This window comes from Oncorhynchus nerka, linkage group LG23 (genome assembly GCF_034236695.1).
Source record: "Oncorhynchus nerka isolate Pitt River linkage group LG23, Oner_Uvic_2.0, whole genome shotgun sequence".
NCBI classification, from domain to species: Eukaryota; Metazoa; Chordata; class Actinopteri; order Salmoniformes; family Salmonidae; genus Oncorhynchus; species Oncorhynchus nerka.
The window spans coordinates 991,068-1,013,489 of NC_088418.1; the positions used below are offsets into that span (position 1 = coordinate 991,068).

General features: G+C 45.4%; 1 protein-coding gene across 3 annotated transcripts in view; it reads left to right on the forward strand.

Annotated features, from left to right (window-relative positions):
- LOC115125817 (signal-induced proliferation-associated 1-like protein 2) overlaps positions 1-22,422 on the forward strand; it is a 181,421-nt gene that overhangs the window by 51,904 nt on the left and 107,095 nt on the right. For all 3 annotated transcript variants that reach the window (XM_065007768.1, XM_065007766.1, XM_065007767.1), the window contains exons 5-6: positions 8,785-9,059; positions 19,306-19,584. In XM_065007768.1, the coding sequence (XP_064863840.1) occupies positions 8,785-9,059; positions 19,306-19,584 (554 nt within the window). The remainder of the gene's footprint in view (positions 1-8,784; positions 9,060-19,305; positions 19,585-22,422) is intronic.

Consider the following 22,422-nt stretch of genomic DNA (forward strand, 5'->3'; position numbering starts at 1 on the left):
CTGCCACTATAGACTCACCTCTGTTGTGTTGTCTCCATCTCTGAGGCTATATCTGTTAGCTCTGTAATGTGCTCCTCTCTCTCCATCTCTGAGGCTATATCTGCTCTTAAGCTCCATCTAATGTAGCTCTGTAATGTGCTCTCTCTCCATCTCTGAGGCTATATCTGTTAGCTCTGTAATGTGCTCCTCTCTCTCCATCTCTGAGGCTATAGCTGTTAGCTCTGTAATGTGCTGCTCTCTCTCCATCTCTGAGGCTATATCTGCTCTGTAATGTGCTCTCTCTGTCCATCTCTGAGGCTAATGTAGCTCTGTAATGTGCTCCTCTCTCTCCATCTCTGAGGCTATATCTGTTAGCTCTGTAATGTGCTCCTCTCTCTCCATCTCTGAGGCTATATCTGTTAGCTCTGTAATGTGCTCCTCTCTCTCCATCTCTGAGGCTATATCTGTTAGCTCTGTAATGTGCTAGCTCTCTCTCTCCATCTCTGAGGCTATATCTGTTAGCTCTGTAATGTGCTCCTCTCTCTCCATCTCTGAGGCTATATCTGTTAGCTCTGTAATGTGCTGCTCTCTCTCCATCTCTGAGGCTATATCTGTTAGCTCTGTAATGTGCTCCTCTCTCTCCATCTCTGAGGCTCTATCTGTTAGCTCTGTAATGTGCTCCTCTCTCTCCATCTCTGAGGCTCTATCTGTTAGCTCTGTAATGTGCTCCTCTCTCTCCATCTCTGAGGCTCTATATCTGTTAGCTCTGTAATGTGCTCCTCTCTCTCCATCTCTCCATCTCTGTTGCACCTGTTACCTCTTATTTTCTTCCGTCTGAATGATTTTTTAAACATTTATTTATTTATTTCACCTTTATTTAACCAGGTAGGCTAGTTGAGAACACCTTTATTTAACCAGGTAGGGTAGTTGAGAACACCTTTATTTAACCAGGTAGGCTAGTTGAGAACACCTTTATTTAATCAGGTTGAGAACACCTTTATTTAACCAGGTTAGTTGAGAACACCTTTATTTAACCAGGTAGGGTAGTTGAGAACACCTTTATTTTAGGCTAGTTGAGAACACCTTTATTTAACCAGGTAGGGTAGTTGAGAACACCTTTATTTAACCAGGTAGGGTAGTTGAGAACACCTTTATTTAATCAGGTAGGCTAGTTGAGAACACCTTTATTTAACACCTTTATTTAACCAGGTAGGCTAGTTGAGAACACCTTTATTTAACCAGGTAGGCCATTTGAGAACAAGTTCTCATTTGCTTCTGCGACCTGGCCAAGATAAAGCAAAGCAGTTCAGACCCAAACAACAACACAGAGTTAGTTACACATGGAGTAAAACAAACATACAGTCAATAATACAGAGATCAGGCGATGGCAATTACTTTTATAAGTGGAACAAAACAAAAGGAAAAAAGTCTATATACAAATAACATGTATACAATCAAATATCAAAGTCATTATTAACATAAATTGAGTGCATTAAGAAAATGAGGTAAGGTTGAAAGAATACAAACGGGGAAAATAAATAGGCCATGGTGGTGAAGAATACTCTCCCGATCGCCACAGATAATTCAGAAAATGAATAACAGAGCAATTAAACAGAACTGGAGATGGAGTTAGATCAGGCGGCTTTTATGGAAGATGAATGACCTAATTAAAGCGCCCTGGCCCAGCTGAGTAAATGGCAATGAGTATTCCACCAACTCCATGGGCCTTTTCTACACAGTGAGTGCAAATGAGGCAAAGGAGCAAGATAAATAAACACTGGAATGCTAGATGTGCAGAAGATGAATGTGCAAGTAGAGATGCAAAGCAAGATAAATAAATAAATAGAGTTGGATAGATGGGCTGTTTACAGATGGGCCTATGTACAGGTGCAGTGATCTGTGAGCTGCTCTGACAGCTGGTGCTTAAAGCTAGTGAGGGAGATGTGAGTCTCTAGCTTCAGAGATTGTTGCAGTTCTTTCCAGTCATTGGCAGCAGAGAACTGGAAGGAAAGGCGGCCAAAGGAAGAATGGGCTTTTGGGGTGAACAGTGAGATATACCTGCTGGAGCACGTGCTACGAGTCGGTGCTGCTATGCTGACCAGTGAGCTGAGATAAGGCGGGGCTTTACCCATGTTACGGATACAGTTATCCTGTGTGTGTGTATCCTGTGTGTTTCTTTTCTCTCCTTCTCCCCTCACAGGTGAAAACCATCACTCCCCAATCAGTCAACAATCAATCATCAATCAGAAGACACACCTCCTCCTATTTCCTACCCTATCACAGTTCCTTCCCCATGGTTTAAAAACCCCATCATTTGTTTGTTCTAGGGCAATCTCTAGCTCAATCTCTCTGTAAATGCCATGTCTGTAGGTCTCTGTGTTTCACTCTCGCTTTGTGTCTTAACCTCTCTTTTGTTTAAAGCACCTCCATAGCACTTTGTCATCACCTGTGAGTATTGTTTTTGGTTATGGTGTTTGTGTTGCTGGTGGGAAAAGGGGGAAACCAAGACAAGTCGCCCATGGGCATACACTACCCGTAGGTGAACTTTGTTAAATACACTAGTTAGAACTGGGCGGACCACCCACTGTATTTTTGGTTAGTTAGTTAGCTGTTGTTAAAGTAGGCTAGTCTAGCTTAGGGGTGTTTTTGAATACTTATTGTTTCTTTCCTTGGGTCCAGCTCAGCCCCTTTTCCTCCTCCCCCCATTACCGTGTGTTTATAAATAAACCTAGAGTTTGACGGTAGATTTCTGTTGTCGTGGTTATTTTGTGCACACTTTTACTTTGTCACCATAATAATTTGCATGAGTTATGTTACGGGTCTCATTACCATCCCCCCTAGACTGTCGGGCCAAAAGGGATTCGTAACATAAGTGGGGGCTCGTCCGGGATCTGTCATAACTGACACCCATGCCGCTCATGTAGATTGTTGTAGTGGTATAGTTCAGTGTTGAGCGTCATAGCTGAAGTAGCATTAGTGTTTGCTATTTTCTTTGGCACTTGTGAAGTAGTGTAAAATGACTACTTTTGATTTGAAATCCTTTTTGGATAACCCTTCATGGGAGGTTTTTGACAAATGTCGTAGAGTTGATTTAATGACCTTGGCTGACCATTATTCAGTATCGATTCCGCAGAGTTTAGTTAAGGCGGAGGTTAAACGGCTAGTATTAAATGTATTGTTGGAAGAGCAGGTGCTTGTGTTACCGCTGCCTGAGTCTACTACCCCTGTAGGGGATGTTGCTGCTCCTGTAAGCCCATTGGTGTCTGATAATGAGGGAGAGGCTAAAACACCAGCCACATTGTCCCGTTTTGATCCACTCTCCCCACTGTCAAATGGTGATGCCAGGAGGGATGTCCGTTTAGCACAGTTCCAACTGGAGGTGGAAGAGAGCCCAAATTAGGCGAGAGACTCTCCAGTTGGAGATATATAAAATAGAGGCAGAAAAAGAACGAGAACAACGACATTTGGAGATGTGTAAAATTGAGGCAGACAGAGAACAAAGGCAGTTGGAGTTCAAAATGCGCCAGATGGAACTGGAGGCAGAGACAGCGAGGCTAGCCTCCGGTCCTACTGTGCCTGTTTGTGAGCCGTCCTCACCTGCTGTGTCCTCAAACACATTTGACATTAGTAGGCAGATTGCCTTAGTACCTTTGTTCAGAGAGTCAGAGGTTGACTCCTATTTTTGTGTATTTGAGTGTATAGCCGTAGCATTGGAATGGCCTGAAGAGGTATGGTGCCTATTACTTCAGTGTAAATTAACTGGTAAAGCCCAAGAGGTTTTGTCAGCGCTACCTCTGGAGGACAGTTTGAATTATGAAGTGGTCAAAGCTACTGTTCTTCGTGCCTATGAGCTTGTGCCTGAGGCATACCGACAGAGATTTAGGTCTCATAGAAAGTCTTCTAGTAAGACTTATGTGGAATTTGCTAGAGACAAGGGAAATCTGTTTGATAAATGGCATGCTGCTAGTAAGGTAACTGATTTCAACTCTCTCCGGGAGTTAATCTTGTTGGAAGAGTTTAAAAATTGCTTACCCGAACGCATTGTAGTTTACCTAAACGAACAGAAAGTATCCTCCCTGGCAGAAGCGTCTGTGTTGGCAGACGAGTTTGTGTTGACGCACAAGAGTGTGTTTTCGGCTCAAACTGAGAGTAGAGCCACTGAGTTTCCTACCTTTAGCCCTAGTCGGCCAGCAGTAGTATATCAAGCACGCCAGAAGAATGAGCGTCCCTGTTTCTATTGTCATAAAGTAGGACATATGATTAATGATTGCTTCCTGCTTAAACGCAAACAAGGGATGCCTCTTCGTGCCAAGCCACCAACAGGTGTTGCTCTAATTCGTACGGTTGTGAGGTCTGCAACAAAACAGGTGACTCAGGGTAACTGTAGTTTGAAAGTCTCAGTCCCCGACCGCAGTTATGAACCATTCATTTTTGAGGGGTTTGTGTCCCTAACGAATGACGAAGCGTCTCAGCGACCGGTTAAAATCCTTAGAGATACTGGTGCGGCGCAGTCGTTTATATTGTCTGATGTGTTGCCCTTATCTGACGATACATACTGTGGTTCCAGTGTGTTAGTGCAGGGTATTGAAATGGGTTTTGTCCCAGTGCCATTGCACTTTGTGAAAGTACACTCTGAGTTAATCAGTGGAATATTCAGAGTGGGGGTACGTCCTATGTTGCCGGTGAAAGGTGTGACCTTTATAATGGGTAACGATATTGCCGGAGGAAAGGTAGTACCCGTATTGGAAGTATTGGATAAAAGTGACCACTCTCTCTCTAATGAGCTGGCACAGAGTTATCCACATGTGTTCCCCGCTTGTGCTGTCACTCGTGCTCAGGCACGACAAGAGGGTGACGAGATAGATTTGTCGAACACTGTTCTGTTCAAAGAGGTTGATCAAGAAGATGGATTGTGTGATACCTCTGAGAAGCTGATCACCTCTGACAAACAGCCCAGGAAAGAATCAAAGAACGTTGAACTTATTGCTGATGCAATACAGTTACCAGTCACTCGTGAGCAGCTGATTGCTAACCAAAAGGTTGACAACAAGCTTGCTAAATGTTTTTCTAGTGTTGTCTCATTGGAAGATGTGAAGAAGAAGAACGTGGCTTACTTCATTGATGGTAATCTCCTCATGCGTAAATGGAAATCCCATGTTGACGCGGATGGAGATTGGAATGCTGTTTACCAAATAGTGATTCCTACAGCCTTTCGACAAAATGTGTTATCCCTTGCTCATGATCACCAGTGGTCTGGTCATTTAGGAATCACAAAAACTTATGATCGATCCTTCGACATTTCTTTTGGCCGGGTTTAAAACAAGATGTGGCTCAGTTCTGTCGGACATGCCACACATGTCAGATAACAGGAAAACCAAATCAGGTTATTCCTCCCGCTCCTCTTTGTCCCATACCTGTCATAGGTGAACCATTCGAGCATGTGGTGGTTGATTGTGTCGGACCGTTACCGAAGACAAAATCGGGTAACCAGTTTTTGTTAACGATAATGTGTATGGCTACAAGATACCCCGAGGCCATTCCTCTGAGAAGGATTACAGCCCCGGTAGTGAGTAAAGCCTTAATAAAATTCTTCACGACATTCGGGTTACCTAGGGTGGTACAAAGCGATCAAGGTACCAATTTCCTATCCAAGCTCTTCAAGCAGGTGTTAAAATCCTTGTCAATTACGCACCGTGTGTCAAGCGCCTATCACCCAGAGTCTCAGGGTGCACTTGAAAGATGGCATCAGACACTGAAGTCTATGCTACGTAAATATTGTTTGGAATCTGAGAAAGATTGGGATGAGGGAGTTCCTCTAGTTTTGTTTGCTGCTCGTGAAACTGTGCAGGAGTCCCTAGGTTTCAGCCCGGCTGAACTGGTGTTTGGTCACACAGTGAGAGGACCAATGAAAGTCCTTAAAGAACAGTTCTTGTCCCAAGAGTTGTGTACCAGAGATGAGAATGTGTTGGACTACGTTAGTCGCTTTCGTGAGCGCCTACACCAAGCTTGTGCTCTCGCAAAGGAAGCTCTGTCTTCCTCACAGAGGAGCATGAAAAGACACTATGATAAAGAGGCTGTTTCTCGTCCACTACAGCCAGGTGACCAAGTACTGGTGTTATTACCTGTTCCAGGATCTTCACTGTCAGCTCGTTTCTCGGGTCCTTATTTAATTGAAAAGAAAATAAGTGAAACTGACTATGTGCTTCAAACTCCTGATAGACAACGCCAATCTCGTGTGTGTCACATTAACATGTTGAAAGCTTACCACACCCGACCCATCACACAGTTAGAGAGTTCAAAAACAGAGGAAGGTACTGCTGTCTCCTCTGCTACTACTGCTATGATAGTGGACTGTCATATTGATGATGTTGATGGCTTGGAGTTGCGCAATACTCAGCAGCAGTGTGTTAGATTGCCCAACTCAGAAATGCTGCTGTCTATCCAATCCGGTCTGGTTCATTTAGCGGATGGACAGGCCAATGATATTGTGAGGCTACTACACAGTTTTATGTCTCTTTAATGACGTTCCTACTCGCACAAACGTGTTGGAACATGACATTAATGTTGGAAATGCTACACCTATCAAGCAACACCCATATCGTATCAACGCTTCCAAGAGGAAGTTAATGAGGGATGAGGTGAAATATTTGTTGGAGAATGACCTGGCTAAGCCAAGTTCAAGCCCTTGGAGTTCTCCTTGCATTTTGGTTCCTAAACCTGATGGTACGTCCAGGTTATGTACGGATTATCGAAAGGTAAATTCTGTCACAATGCCAGATTCATTCCCGTTACCCCGACTGGACGACTGTATCGACACTATTCGTGCTGCTAAGTATGTAACTAAGTTAGACCTCTTAAAAGGTTACTGGCAGGTTCCGTTAACTTCACGTGCTTCTGAGATTTCTGCCTTTGTGACCCCAGACAACTTCCTACAGTACTTAGTCATGGCTTTTGGGATGCGAAATGCACCAGCCACTTTCCAACGACTGGTTAACTCCGTATTAGCTGGCGTTCCTAATTGTAGTGCATACCTTGATGACCTAGTGATTTATTCGTCTGAGTGGTCAGATCATGTTGACTCGCTAAGGGTAGTATGTGAACGGTTGGCAGCTGCTTCTCTAACCCTGAACTTGGCAAAGTGCGAGTTTGGGAAGGCTACTGTTACCTATCTCGGTAAAGAGGTTGGCCATGGACAGGTGCGCCCTGTTGATGCCAAGGTCTTGGCTATAACTGCATTCCCTGCACCTACCACCAGACGAGAGCTACGCCGCTTTTTAGGGATGGTTGCCTACTACCGTAGCTTCTGTAAGAATTTCTCTGCGGTAGTTGCTCCATTGACCGATTTGCTTAGTCCAGCTAGACCATTTGTGTGGTCCCCTGATTGTAAGAGAGCTTTTGAATCTGCGAAAGCACTCTTATGTAGTACACCTGTACTTGCTGCTCCAGATTTTGAACAACCGTTCAAACTTGAGGTAGATGCTAGTGCCAGAGGTGCTGGTGCTGTTCTACTGCAGCAGGACAAGAGTGGAGTGGATCATCCCGTTTGTTATTTTTCACGTAAATTTACTAAATGTCAAACAAACTATGCGACAATAGAACAAGAAGCTCTTGCTTTGTTGTTGGCTCTGCAATACTTTGAAGTATATATTGGTTCCAGTGCCCTACCCGTGATTGTATATACTGACCATAACCCCTTAGTTTTTCTCCACCGAATGTACAACCAGAACCAGCGCCTTATGCGTTGGGCGCTGATTGTACAAAATTATAATTTGGAGATCCGCCACAAAAAGTGTTCTGATAATGTGTTGGCAGATGCTTTGTCTCGTGTGTGAAAATGATTTCAGCCCAGGGTGCTGTGTGTACATGCTACATCAGCCCAGGATGCTGTGTGTACATGTACCATCAGCCCAGGATGCTTTGTGTACATGCTACATCAGCCCAGGATGCTGTGTGTACATGCTACATCAGCCCAGGATGCTGTGTGTACATGCTACATCAGCCCAGGATGCTGTGTACATGCTACATCAGCCCAGGATGCTGTGTGTACATGCTACATCAGCCCAGGATGCTGTGTGTACATGCTACATCAGCCCAGGGTGCTTTGTGTACATGCTACATCAGCCCAGGGTGCTGTGTGTACATGCTACATCAGCCCAGGATGCTGTGTGTACATGCTACATCAGCCCAGGGTGCTGTGTGTACATGCTACATCAGCCCAGGGTGCTGTGTGTACATGCTACATCAGCCCAGGATGCTGTGTACATGTACATGCCCAGGATGCATCAGCCCAGGGTGCTGTGTGTACATGCTACATCAGCCCAGGATGCTGTGTGTACATGCTACATCAGCCCAGGGTGCTGTGTGTACATGCTACATCAGCCCAGGGTGCTGTGTGTACATGCTACATCAGCCCAGGAAGAGATTTTGTGTTTCCACTATTTATTCAATGTGTTAGTGTCTTTCTCTATCTCACCCACTGTTACCACTAATTACAAGGTGGTTCTCTTCCTTCTTCCTTTGATCCAGATATGAACAATTGTCCTGCAACATGACCAGTCAGCATAACATTAACATTTAAGTCATTTAGCAGACGCTCTTATCCAGAGCGACTTACAAATTGGTGCGTTCACCTTAAGACATCCAGTGGAACAGCCACTTTACAATAGTGCATCTAAATCTTTTAAGGGGGGGTGAGAAGGATTACTTTATCCTATCCTAGGTATTCCTGAAAGAGGTGGGGTTTCAGGTGTCTCCGGAAGGTGGTGATTGAGTCAGGGGACTGACTCTCTCTCTTGTTCTCTCCAGATAGTGACGCGTGGTTGTGAGACATCTGAGATGACACTGCGTCGGAACGCTCTGTGCCAGCTGGGTTTCCACGTCAACTTCGAGGGCATCGTGGCCGACGTTGAGGCCTTCGGGTTCGCTTGGAAGGCGGGGCTTCGCCAGGGTAGCCGATTGGTGGAGATCTGTAAGGTTGCCGTAGCAACGCTGACCCACGAACAGATGATCGACCTGCTGAGAACCTCCATCGCAGTCAAGGTGGTCATCATCCAGCCTCATGACGATGGAGCGCCACGCAGGTAACCTTTAACCCCTGACCCCTAACCTTACAACACTAACCCTTAACATTGACCTCTGCTGACCCCATACTCTACCCTCTCCTCCCCCAATGACTCATTGAAGCTACATGTGCTTCTCTTTTGACTTGAATGCAGAACAGTCTGAGTGTGAGGTTAGTGTGACAAATCTGATGGTACTGGCCATGCTGCAACAGAAAGCACAATGGCATAATATACAGTGGGGCAAAACAGTATTTAGTCAGCCACCTATTGTGCAAGTTCTCTCACTTAAAAATATGAGAGAGGCCTGTAATTTTCATCATGGGTACACTTCAACTATGACAGACAAAATTAGAAAAATAAATCCAGAAAATCACATTGTAGAATTTTTAATGAATTTATTTGCAAATTCATTCACCCAAATCACAAAGCCCTGACCTCAATCCTATAGAACATTTGTGGGCAGAACTGAAAAAGTGTGTGTGAGCAAGGAGGCCTACAAACCTGACTCAGTTACACCAGCTCTGTCAGGAGGAATGGGCCAAAATCCACCCAACTTATTTTGTGAATCTTGTGAAAGGCTACCTGAAACATTTGACCCAAGTTAAACAATTTAAAGGCAATGCTACCAAATATTAATTGAGTGTATGTAATCTTCTGACCCACTGGGAATGTGATGAAAGAAATAAAAGCTGAAATAAATCATTCTCTCTACTATTATTCTGACATTTCACATTCTTAAAATAAAGTGCTGATCCTAAGACAGGGCATTTTTACTAGGATTAAATGTCAAGAATTGTGAAAAACTGAGTTTAAATGTATTTGGCTAAGGTGTATGTAAACTTCTGACTTCAACTGTACATATGAGATGAGTAAACCGGTATGTAAACATATATATATATATATATATATATATATTTTTTTTTGCAATTGGCTCAGAACAGGGCAGCACGGCTGACCCTTGGATGTACACAGCAAGCTACCATTAATGATATGCATGTCAATCTCTCCTGGCTCAACGTGGAGGAGAGTAGCTTCATCACTACTTGTATTTATGAGAGTTGTTGACAAGCTGAATGTACTGAGCTGTCTGTCTAAACTACTGGCACACAGATGAGACACCCATGCATACCCCACAAGCCATGCCACCAGAGATCTCTTCACAGTCCCCGAGTCCAGAACAGACTATGGGAGGCACACAGTACTACATAGAGCCATGACTATATGGGAGGCACACAGTACTACATAGAGCCATGACTACATGGAACTCTATTCCACAGTACTACATAGAGCCATGACTACATGGAACTCTATTCCACAGTACTACATAGAGCCATGACTACATGGAACTCTATTCCACAGTACTACATAGAGCCATGACTACATGGAACTCTATTCCACAGTACTACATAGAGCCATGACTACATGGAACTATTCCACTGTACTTAGAGCCATGACTACATGGAACTCTATTCCACAGTACTACATAGAGCCATGACTACATGGAACTCTATTCCACAGTACGACATAGAGCCATGACTACATGGAACTCTATTCCACAGTACTACATAGAGCCATGACTACATGGAACTCTATTCCACAGTACTACATAGAGCCATGACTACATGGAACTCTATTCCACAGTACTACATAGAGCCATGACTACATGGAACTCTATTCCACAGTACTACATAGAGCCATGACTACATGGAACTCTATTCCACAGTACTACATAGAGCCATGACTACATGGAACTCTATTCCACAGTACTACATAGAGCCATGACTACATGGAACTCTATTCCACAGTACTACATAGAGCCATGACTACATGGAACTCTATTCCACAGTACTACATAGAGCCATGACTACATGGAACTCTATTCCACATCTGATAACTGATGCAAGCAATACAATTAGATAACACGACAACATACGCACTATGTCTCCTCTCCCAGTGGTCTCCAGAGTAGTTAGCTGTAGTGGAACAGAGGGGAAATGTCTCCTCTCCCAATGGTCTCCAGAGTAGTTAGCTGTAGTGGAACAGAGGGAAATGTCTCCTCTCCCAGTGGTCTCCAGAGTAGTTAGCTGTAGTGGAACAGAGGGAAATGTCTCCTCTCCCAGTGGTCTCCAGAGTAGTTAGCTGTAGTGGAACAGAGGGAAATGTCTCCTCTCCCAGTGGTCTCCAGAGTAGTTAGCTGTAGTGGAACAGAGGGAAATGTCTCCTCTCCCAGTGGTCTCCAGAGTAGTTAGCTGTAGTGGAACAGAGGGAAATGTCTCCTCTCCCAGTGGTCTCCAGAGTAGTTAGCTGTAGTGGAACAGAGGGAAATGTCTCCTCTCCTAGTGGTCTCCAGAGTAGTTAGCTGTAGTGGAACAGAGGGAAATGTCTCCTCTCCCAGTGGTCTCCAGAGTAGTTAGCTGTAGTGGAACAGAGGGAAATGTCTCCTCTCCCAGTGGTCTCCAGAGTAGTTAGCTGTAGTGGAACAGAGGGGAAATGTCTCCTCTCCCAGTGATGAAGATGCCCTTGACCCCTTTATGATGATCTCTGTCTAGTGATAAATATAAATAATTCTGATATGAAACAGCTGTTGTTGTTTTTTCCTTAGAGTACTTTACTAACCTCTGGGCTTCTCCCTCCCCCCATCCCTCCCTCCCTCATATTCCTGTTTGACCTTAAATTAATATACTTCTTCTCTCTCTCTCTGTCTCTCTCTTTCTCTCTCTCTGTCTCTCTTTCTGTCTCTCTCTCTGTCTCTCTCTGTCTCCCTCTGTCTCTGTCTCTCGCTTTGTCTCTGTCTCTCTCTTTGTCTCTATGTCTGTCTGTCTCTGTCTCTCTATGTCTCTATCTTTCTCTCTTTATCTATATGTCTGTCTCTCTCTCTGTCTCTCTCTCTGTCTCTCTCTGTCTCTATGTCTGTCTCTCTCTGTCTCTCTCTGTCTCTATGTCTGTCTCCTCTGTCTCTGTCTCTCTATGTCTCTATCTTTCTCTCTTTATCTATATGTCTGTCTCTCTCTCTCTGTCTCTGTTTATCTCTCTCTCTCTCTCTCTGTCTCTATGTATGTCTCTCTCTGTCTCTATGTATGTCTCTCTCTCTGTCTCTATGTATGTCTCTCTCTGTCTCTCTCTGTCTCTGTCTCTCTCTCTCTCTCTGTCTCTGTTTCTCTCTCTCTCTCTCTCTCTCTGTCTCTCTGTCTCTATGTATGTCTCTCTCTGTCTCTATCTTCATCTCTCTCTGTCTCTCTCTCTCTGTGTCTCTCACTCTCTATCTCTATGTCTGTCTCTCTGTCTCTGTCTCTCTATGTCTCTATCTTTCTCTCTTTATCTATATGTCTGTCTCTCTCTCTCTCTCTCTCTCTGTCTCTCTCTCTCTCTCTCTCTGTCTCTCTGTATGTCTCTCTATGTATGTCTCTCTCTCTGTCTCTATGTATGTCTCTCTCTGTCTCTGTCTCTCTCTATGTCTCTGTCTCTCCCTCTCTCTCTCTCTCTCTCTCCCTCTGTCTGTCTGTCTCTCTCTCTCTGTCTCTCTGTCTCTCTGTCTCTCTCTCTGTCTCTCGCTCTCTCTCGCAAGTTCATTATTACTTACATTGTCAAAGTATACATATCGAAAAATAAAAATATATATTTACATATAAAATATATATATATATTTATATATAAATAAATGGTGGGACCAACAGCAATAATAATAGTAGTAGTGGACATGGGATTACCATTAACAACAACTACAACATGGGATTACCATTAACAACAACAACAATATTAATGAGAACAACAATACATTAAAGGGCGGCAGGGTAGCCTAGTGGTTAGAGCGTTGGACTAGTAACCGAAAGGTTGCAAGTTCAAATCCCCGAGCTGACAAGGTACAAATCTGTCGTTCTGCCCCTGAACAGGCAGTTAACCCACTGTTCCTAGGCTGTCATTGAAAATAAGAATTTGTTCTTAACTGACCTGCCTAGTTAAATAAAGGTAAAAAAAAATAAAAAAAAAAAAAAAAGCAATGGTAGTAGACCAGTGTCAACATGACTGAGAAGACACATGACCTGGTAGTAGACCAGTGTCAACATGACTGAGAAGACACATGCCCTGGTAGTAGACCAGTGTCAACATGACTGAGAAGACACATGACCTGGTAGTAGACCAGTGTCAACATGACTGAGAAGACACATGCCCTGGTAGTAGACCAGTGTCAACATGACTGAGAAGACACATGACCTGGTAGTAGACCAGTGTCAACATGACAGAGAAGACACATGACCTGGTAGTAGACCAGTGTCAACATGACAGAAGACACATGACCTGGTAGTAGACCAGTGTCAACATGACTGAGAAGACACATGACCTGGTAGTAGACCAGTGTCAACATGACTGAGAAGACACATGACCTGGTAGTAGACCAGTGTCAACATGACTGAGAAGACACATGACCTGGTAGTAGACCAGTGTCAACATGACTGAGAAGACAATGACTGGTAAGACCAGTGTCAACATGACTGGAAGACATTATTGACCATTAGTTTGCACTTTGAGAAGACACTGGCTGTAGACCAGTGTCAACATGTGGACAGGAGGACACATGTTGGCTGTCCATCAGTGGTTGACCAGTGTCAACAGGAGAAGACACATGTTGTAGACCAGTGTCCATGACTGAGAAGACACATGACATGGCAGTAGACCAGTGTCAACATGTCTGAGAAGACACATGTCATGGTAGTAGACCAGTGTCACCATGACTGTGAAGACACATGGCAGGACCAGGTCACCATGTCTGGCATGCCCTGGTAGTAGTTGTGGCAGACTGAGAAGACACATGACCTGGTAGTAGACCAGTGTCACCATGACTGTGAAGACACATGACATGGTATGAAAGACAAGACAAAACAAAACAAGATGGGAAATATTATTGACATTACTTTGCACTTTTCACTGGCTGTCCCTCAGTTTGTGGCAGGAGGACACATATTTGGCTGCCAGAACTGCACGTTTTGGCTTTTCACCCAATAAATATTTGATTTTATTTTATTCTTTGTATTGAATTATAATTTTGGGAAAGAAATATTCTCTTAGGTCTGAGTATTTGTCACAGTGTAATAGGAAATGCAGCTCTGTCTCTAACTCTCCCCTGGAGCAGAGTGAGCACAGCCTTTCCTCTCTGGGCAGCCAGGTTTGTCTGTGACGACCGGTCTCTATAGCCAGGTTTGTCTGTGACGACCGGTCTCTATAGCCAGACTGTCCTCTCTGGGCAGCCAGGTTTGTCTGTGACGACCGGTCTCTATAGCCAGACTGTCCTCTCTGGGCAGCCAGGTTTGTCTGTGACGACCGGTCTCTATAGCCAGACTGTCCTCTCTGGGCAGCCAGGTTTGTCTGTGTCGACCGGTCTCTATAGCCAGACTGTCCTCTCTGGGCAGCCAGGTTTGTCTGTGACGACCGGTCTCTATAGCCAGACTGTCCTCTCTGGGCAGCCAGGTTTGTCTGTGACGACCGGTCTCTATAGCCAGATTGTCCTCTATGGGCAGCCAGGTTTGTCTGTGACGACTGGTCTCGATTGCCAAAAATCAAATCAAATCAAATGTATTTATATAGCCCTTCGTACATCAGCTGATATCTCAAAGTGCTGTACAGAAACCCAGCCTAAAACCCCAAACAACAAGCAATGCAGGTGTAGAAGCATGGTGGCTAGGAAAAACTCCCTAGAAAGGCCAAAACCTAGGAAGAAACCTAGAGAGGAACCAGGCTATGTGGGGTGGCCAGTCCTCTTCTGGCTGTGCCGGGTGGAGATTATAACAGAACATGGCCAAGATGTTCAAATATTCATAAATGACCAGCATGGTCGAATAATAATAAGGCAGAACAGTTGAAACTGGAGCAGCAGCACGGCCAGGTGGACTGGGGACAGCAAGGAGTCATCATGTCAGGTAGTCCTGGAGCATGGTCCTAGGGCTCAGGTCCTCCGAGAGAGAGAAAGAAAGAGAGAAGGAGAGAATTAGAGAACGCACACTTCGATTCACACAGGACACCAAATAGGACAGGAGAAGTTCTCCAGATATAACAAACTGACCCTAGCCCCCCGACACATAAACTACTACAGCATAAATACTGGAGGCTGAGACAGGAGGGGTCAGGAGACACTGTGGCCCCATCCGAGGACACCCCCGGACAGGGCCAAACAGGTTGGCCTGTGACGACCGGTCTCTATAGCCAGACTGTCCTCTCTGGGCAGCCAGGTTTGTCTGTGACGACCGGTCTCTATAGCCAGACTGTGCTCACTGAGTCTGTACCTAGTCAATGTTTTCTATCAGTCACAGTGGTCAGATAGTCTGCCAACATGTACTGTCTGTTTAGAGCCAAATACCATTGAAGTTGACTTTGAGTTTCTGTGTTGTCTTTCCAATAGGTGATGTATTTTTATTTTTGTTTTGTGATGATTTGGTTGGGTCAGATTTTCTGAGTGCTGTCCTGAGGCTCTATGGGGTTGGTTTGGGTTAGTGAACTGAGCCTCAGAACCAGCTGGCTGAGTACTGTCCTGAGGCTCTATGGGGTTGGTTTGGGTTGGTGAACTGAGCCTCAGAACCAGCTGGCTGAGTACTGTCCTGAGGCTCTATGGGGTTGGTTTGGGTTGGTGAACTGAGTCTCAGAACCAGCTGGCTGAGTGCTGTTCTGAGGCTCTATGGGGTTGGTTTGGGTTAGTGAACTGAGCCTCAGAACCAGCTGGCTGAGTGCTGTCCTGAGGCTCTATGGGGTTGGTTTGGGTTGGTGAACTGAGCCTCAGAACCAGCTGGCTGAGTGCTGTCCTGAGGCTCTACGGGGTTGGTTTGGGTTGGTGAACTGAGCCTCAGAACCAGCTGGCTGAGTACTGTCCTGAGGCTCTATGGGGTTGGTTTGGGTTAGTGAACTGAGCCTCAGAACCAGCTGGCTGAGTACTGTCCTGAGGCTCTATGGGGTTGGTTTGGGTTAGTGAACTGAGTCTCAGAACCAGCTGGCTGAGTGCTGTCCTGAGGCTCTATGGGGTTGGTTTGGGTTGGTGAACTGAGCCTCAGAACCAGCTGGCTGAGTGCTGTTCTGAGGCTCTATGGGGTTGGTTTGGGTTAGTGAACTGAGCCTCAGAACCAGCTGGCTGAGTACTGTCCTGAGGCTCTATGGGGTTGGTTTGGGTTAGTGAACTGAGCCTCAGAACCAGCTGGCTGAGTGCTGTCCTGAGGCTCTATGGGGTTGGTTTGGGTTGGTGAACTGAGCCTCAGAACCAGCTGGCTGAGTGCTGTCCTGAGGCTCTATGGGGTTGGTTTGGGTTGGTGAACTGAGCCTCAGAACCAGCTGGCTGAGTGCTGTTCTGAGGCTCTATGGGGTTGGTTTGGGTTAGTGAACTGAGCCTCAGAACCAGCTGGCTGAGTACTGTCCTGAGGCTCTATGGGGTTGGTTTGGGTTGGTGAACTGAGCCTCAGAACCAGCTGGCTGAGTGCTGTCCTGAGTCTCTATGGGGTTGGTTTGGGTTGGTGAACTGAGCCTCAGAACCAGCTGGCTGAGTGCTGTCCTGAGGCTCTATGGGGTTGGTTTGGGTTAGGAACTGAGCCTCAGAACCAGCTGGCTGAGTACTGTCCTGAGGCTCTATGGGGTTGGTTTGGGTTAGTGAACTGAGCCTCAGAACCAGCTGGCTGAGTGCTGTCCTGAGGCTCTATGGGGTTGGTTTGGGTTGGTGAACTGAGCCTCAGAACCAGCTGGCTGAGTGCTGTCCTGAGGCTCTATGGGGTTGGTTTGGGTTGGTGAACTGAGCCTCAGAACCAGCTAGTTGACTGCTGTCCTGAGGCTCTATGGGGTTGGTTTGGGTTGGTGAACTGAGCCTCAGAACCAGCTGGCTGAGTGCTGTCCTGAGGCTCTATGGGGTTGGTTTGGGTTAGTGAACTGAGCCTCAGAACCAGCTGGCTGAGTGCTGTCCTGAGGCTCTATGGGGTTGGTTTGGGTTGGTGAACTGAGCCTCAGAACCAGCTGGCTGAGTGCTGTCCTGAGGCTCTATGGGGTTGGTTTGGGTTAGAACTGAGCCTCAGAACCAGCTGGCTGAGTGCTGTCCTGAGGCTCTATGGGGTTGGTTTGGGTTAGTGAACTGAGCCTCAGAACCAGCTGGCTGAGTGCTGTCCTGAGGCTCTATGGGGTTGGTTTGGGTTGGTGAACTGAGCCTCAGAACCAGCTGGCTGAGTGCTGTCCTGAGGCTCTATGGGGTTGGTTTGGGTTGGTGAACTGAGCCTCAGAACCAGCTGGCTGAGTGCTGTCCTGAGGCTCTATGGGGTTGGTTTGGGTTAGTGAACTGAGCCTCAGAACCAGCTGGCTGAGTGCTGTCCTGAGGCTCTATGGGGTTGGTTTGGGTTGGTGAACTGAGCCTCAGAACCAGCTGGCTGAGTGCTGTCCTGAGGCTCTATGGGGTTGGTTTGGGTTGGTGAACTGAGCCTCAGAACCAGCTAGTTGACTGCTGTCCTGAGGCTCTATGGGGTTGGTTTGGGTTGGTGAACTGAGCCTCAGAACCAGCTGGCTGAGTGCTGTCCTGAGGCTCTATGGGGTTGGTTTGGGTTAGTGAACTGAGCCTCAGAACCAGGTGGCTGAGTGCTGTCCTGAGGCTCTATGGGGTTGGTTTGGGTTGGTGAACTGAGCCTCAGAACCAGCTGGCTGAGTGGACTCTTTTTTCATCCTGACATTGTATGGGGTTGGTTTGATGGTTGTGAATTTGATGGCTCTTTTTCTAGAACCAGTAGTGGCTGATTGACCTGTCCTGCTCTACAGGCTCTATGGGGTTGAGTTTTCTTTGCACTTGAACTACAGTCTTGTAAAACTCAGCATCAGTATTTCAATTGGATGTTTTTTCATTTTGATTCATTATTAGAGACTGATGTTGTTTTTAGATGGTTCTATAACAGTAAAATTTTTGATGGACTTTTTTCTAATTGGAATTTTGATTTTGATTTCCTTTTAATGGCATAGAATGCTCTTCTTGCTTTGTCTCTCAGCTCATTCACAGTTATTTGAAAGTTTTTCTGATATGCAGTCCTAGATATGTACAGTCTTGTAAAACTGTGTCCAAATCAGAATTTATATTGGTTTGTTTTTTCCATTTGGAATAAATTATATTATTAGAGACTAGGTTCCCGTCAGAGTTCACTGCCACAATTGGTTCTATAACAGATAGAAAACCTTTTGAGACAGATTCTAATTGGAACCCCCTTTTGATTTTGAGGTCATTTTTACATGCAGACCCTCCATAGAATGCACCAGGCTTTGTCTCTCAGCTCATTCACAGCCTTAGTGGGAAAGCAGACCCTCCTTAGTTGCTGATATGTAGTCCTAGATGGGTGACAGCAGACCCTTTTGGGGACAGCAGTTCTAGTAGAACTGTGTCCAAGACAGAGACCCTCCTTATGGGAGACAGTTTACCCTTTTAGTGGGAGACAGCAGACCTTTTTTTTGGAATATCATTATATAGCAGCACCAGGTCATCTTTTTTTAGGTTAAGTGGGAGACAGCAGCCCAGGTCATCTGACAGCAGACCCTGGTTAAGTGGGAGACAGCAGCACCAGGTCATCTGACAGAACCCTCCTTAGTGGGAGACAGCAGCCCAGGTCATCTGACAGAACCTAGTGGGAGACAGCAGCACCAGGTCATTTGTCTAATGTAGACCATCCTTAGTGGGAGACAGCAGCACCAGGTCATTTGTCTACAGCAGACCATCCTTAGTGGGAGACAGCAGACCCACCAGTGGGAGTCAGATCTGTGGGAGACAGCAGACCCTCCTTAGTGGGAGACAGCAGACCCTCCTAGTGGGAGACAGCAGTAGTGGGAGACAGCAGACCCTCCTTAGTGGGAGACAGCAGACCCTCCTTAGTGGGAGACAGCAGACCCTCCTTAGTGGGAGACAGCAGCACCAGGTCATCTGTCTACAGCAGACCCTCCTTAGTGGGAGACAGCAGCACCAGGTCATCTGTCTACAGCAGACCCTCCTTAGTGGGAGACAGCAGCACCAGGTCATCTGTCTACAGCAGACCCTCCTTAGTGGGAGACAGCAGCACCAGGTCATCTGTCTACAGCAGACCCTCCTTAGTGGGAGACAGCAGCACCAGGTCATCTGCAGACACTTGATTTCAGTGCTGTGTAGGGTGATACCAGGTGCTGCCGATTCTTCTAATGTTTTTGCCAATTCATTAATGTAGATGTTAAATAGTGTTGGACTTATTGAGCAGCCCTGTTTCACTCCCCGTCCTTAAGTCTCTCTCTCTCTCTCTCTCTCTAGGGGATGTTCTGAGCTGTACCGTATCCCAATGGTAGAGTATAAATTGGACAGTGAGGGGACGCCATGTGAGTACAAGACCCCATTTAGACGAAACACCACCTGGCACAGGGTACCCACGTCAGCAGGTCAGCCGTCCAATCCCAACACCCGGTGCTCCCCCACCCAGAGACACCCCGACCGGGCAGGCAGAGACAGGATGGGACAGCAGGTCCTTCAGCAGGGACAGACTGCTATCCCACGATCCACCTCCTTCGATAGAAAGCTGCCAGATGGATCCAGGTAAGGAGCTGAGCACCTGGACAAACCGTACAATGTGTTTATCCTGTTCTCACACTCTTTATCTCTTTCTTTTTCTCTCGCTCTCGCTCTCTCTGTCTCTCTCTGTTTCGCTTAACTCTCTTTCCTTCTCTCTCTCTCTCTCTCTCTGTCTCTCGCTTTCTGTCGCACCCACTCTTTTACTCTCAAGATCACAATTTATCTCTCTCTCTCTCACACACACACAATCAGTCTCTCACAATCTCAATCACTCTCCTCTCTCCTCCTCTCTCAATTCAATTCAAGGGGTTTTATTGGCATGGGAAACACATGTTGACATTGCTAAAGCAAGTGAGGTAGACAATATACAAAAGTGAAATAAACAATCAAAATTCACAGTAAACATTAAAACTTCTTAGAGCTGCAATCCTGTTTACGGGATCGATGTGACAGCAGCCAGTGAAATTCAAAACAACAGAAATCTCATAATTAAAATTCCTCAAACATACATGTATCTTATAACGTTTTAAAGGTAATCTTGTTGTTAATCCCATCACAGTGTCCGATTTCATATAGGCTTTACAAGCCACGGTAAAACACAGCCATTTTTCCAGCCAAAGATAGGAGTCACAAAAGGCACAAATACACTCCCAGGAATCCTAGTTCCACAATAAATGTTTGATTTGTTCGATAATGTCCAGTATTTACTTTTGTTAGGGCTTTAGGTACACAAATCCAAACGCTTGTGCAGGTCCAGCCGAACGTCGGACGAAAACTTTAAAAAGTTATATTACAGGTTGTAGAAACATTTCAAACTAAGTATAGAAATAATCTTTAGGATGTTTTTATCATAGATCTTCAATAACATTCCAACCGGAGAATTCCATTGTCTGTAGAAAAGCCATGGAACGCAGGTCGCTATCATGTGAAATGCGCATGGCCAGGACCTGGCTCTCTGCCAGACCACTGACTCAAAGAGCTCACATCCTGCCCCACATCACAGTAGAAGCCTCATTCAAGTTTCTAAAGACGGTTGACATCTAGTGGAAGCCTTAGGGAGTGCAACATAACCGATATCCCCATGTGTATTCAATAGGGGCTGGGTTGAAAATCGACCAACCTCAGATTTCCCACTTCCTGTTTGGATTTCTTCTCAGGATTTTGCCTGCTAAATAAGTTCTGTTATACTCAGACATCATTCAAACAGTTTTAGAAACTTCAGAGTGTTTTCTATCCAATACCAATAATAATATGCATATATTAGCAACTGGGACTGAGGAGCAGGCCGTTTACTCTGGGCACCTCTGTGCACCGTTCATCCATGCTACTCAATACTGCCCCTGCAGCCATAAGAAGTTTAAACATACAGAAGTTTCAAAAGAATAAAGACATTACAAATGTCATATTATGTATATATACAGGGTTGTAACGATGTACAAATGGTTAAAGTACAAAAGGGAAAATAAATAAGCACAAATATGGGTTGTATTTACAATGGTGTTTGTTCTTCACTGGTTTACCTTTTCTTGTGGCAACAGGTCACAAATCTTGCTGCGGTGATGGCACATTGTGGTATTTCACCCAGTAGATATTGGAGTTTTGCAAAATTGGGTGTGTTTTCAAATTCTTTGTGGATCTGTGTAATCTGAGGGAAATATGTGTCTCTAATATAGTCATACATTGAGCAGGAGGTTAGGAAGTGCAGCTCAGTTTCCACCTCATTTTGTGGGCAGTGTGCACATGGCCTGTCTTTTCTTGAGAGCCAGGTCTGCCTATGGCGGCCTTTCTCAATAGCAAGGCTATGCTCACTGATTCTGTACATAGTCAAAGCTTTCCTTAACTTTGGGTCAATCACAGTGATCAGGTATTCTGCCACTGTGTACTCTCTGCTTAGGGCCAAAAGCATTCTAGTTTGCTCAGTTTTTTTGTTAATTCTTTCCAATGTGTCAAGTAATTATCTTTTTGTTTTCTCATGATTTGGTTAGGTCTAATTGATTTGGTTGGGTCTAATTGTGTTGCTGTCCGGGGTTCTGTGGATTGTGTTTGTGAACAGAGCCCCAGGACCAGCTTGCTTAGGGGACTCTTCTCCAGGTTCATCTCTCTGTAGGTGATGGTTTTGTTATGGAAGGTTTGGGAATCGCTTCCTTTTAGGTTGTTGTTGAATTTAACGGCTCTTTTCTGGATTTTGATAATTAGCGTTTATCGCCCTAATTCTGCTCTGCATGCATTATTTGGTGTTCTGCGTTGTACACTGAGGATATTTTTGCAGAATTCTGCATGCAGAGTCTCAATTGGTGTTTGTCCCATTTTGTGAATTCTTGGTTGGTGAGCGGACCCCAGACCTCACAAAGGGCAATGGGTTCTATAACTGATTGAGTAGAATGATAATTGAGTAGAATGCCCTTCTTGCCTTGTCTCTCAGATCGTTCAAAGCTTTGTGGAAGTTACCTGTGGCGCTGATGTTTAGGCCAAGGTATGTATAGTTTTTTGTGTGCAACGGTGTCTAGATGGAATTTGTTTTTGTGGTCCTGATGACTGGACCTATTTTGAAACACCATTATTTTTGGTCTTACTGAGATTTACTGTCAGGGCCCAGGTCTTGCAGAATCTGTGCAGAAGATCTAGGTGCTGCTGTAGGCCCTCCTTGGTTGATGACAGAAGCACCAGATCATCAGCAAACAGTAGATATTTGACTTCAGACTCTAGTAGTGTGAGGCCAGGTGCTGCAGACTTTTCTAGTACCCACGCTAATTCGTTGATATATATGTTGAAGGGGGTGGGGCTTAAGCTGCATCCCTGTCTCACCCCACGGCCCTGTGAGAAGCAATATGTGTGTTTTTTGCCTATTTTAACCGCACACTT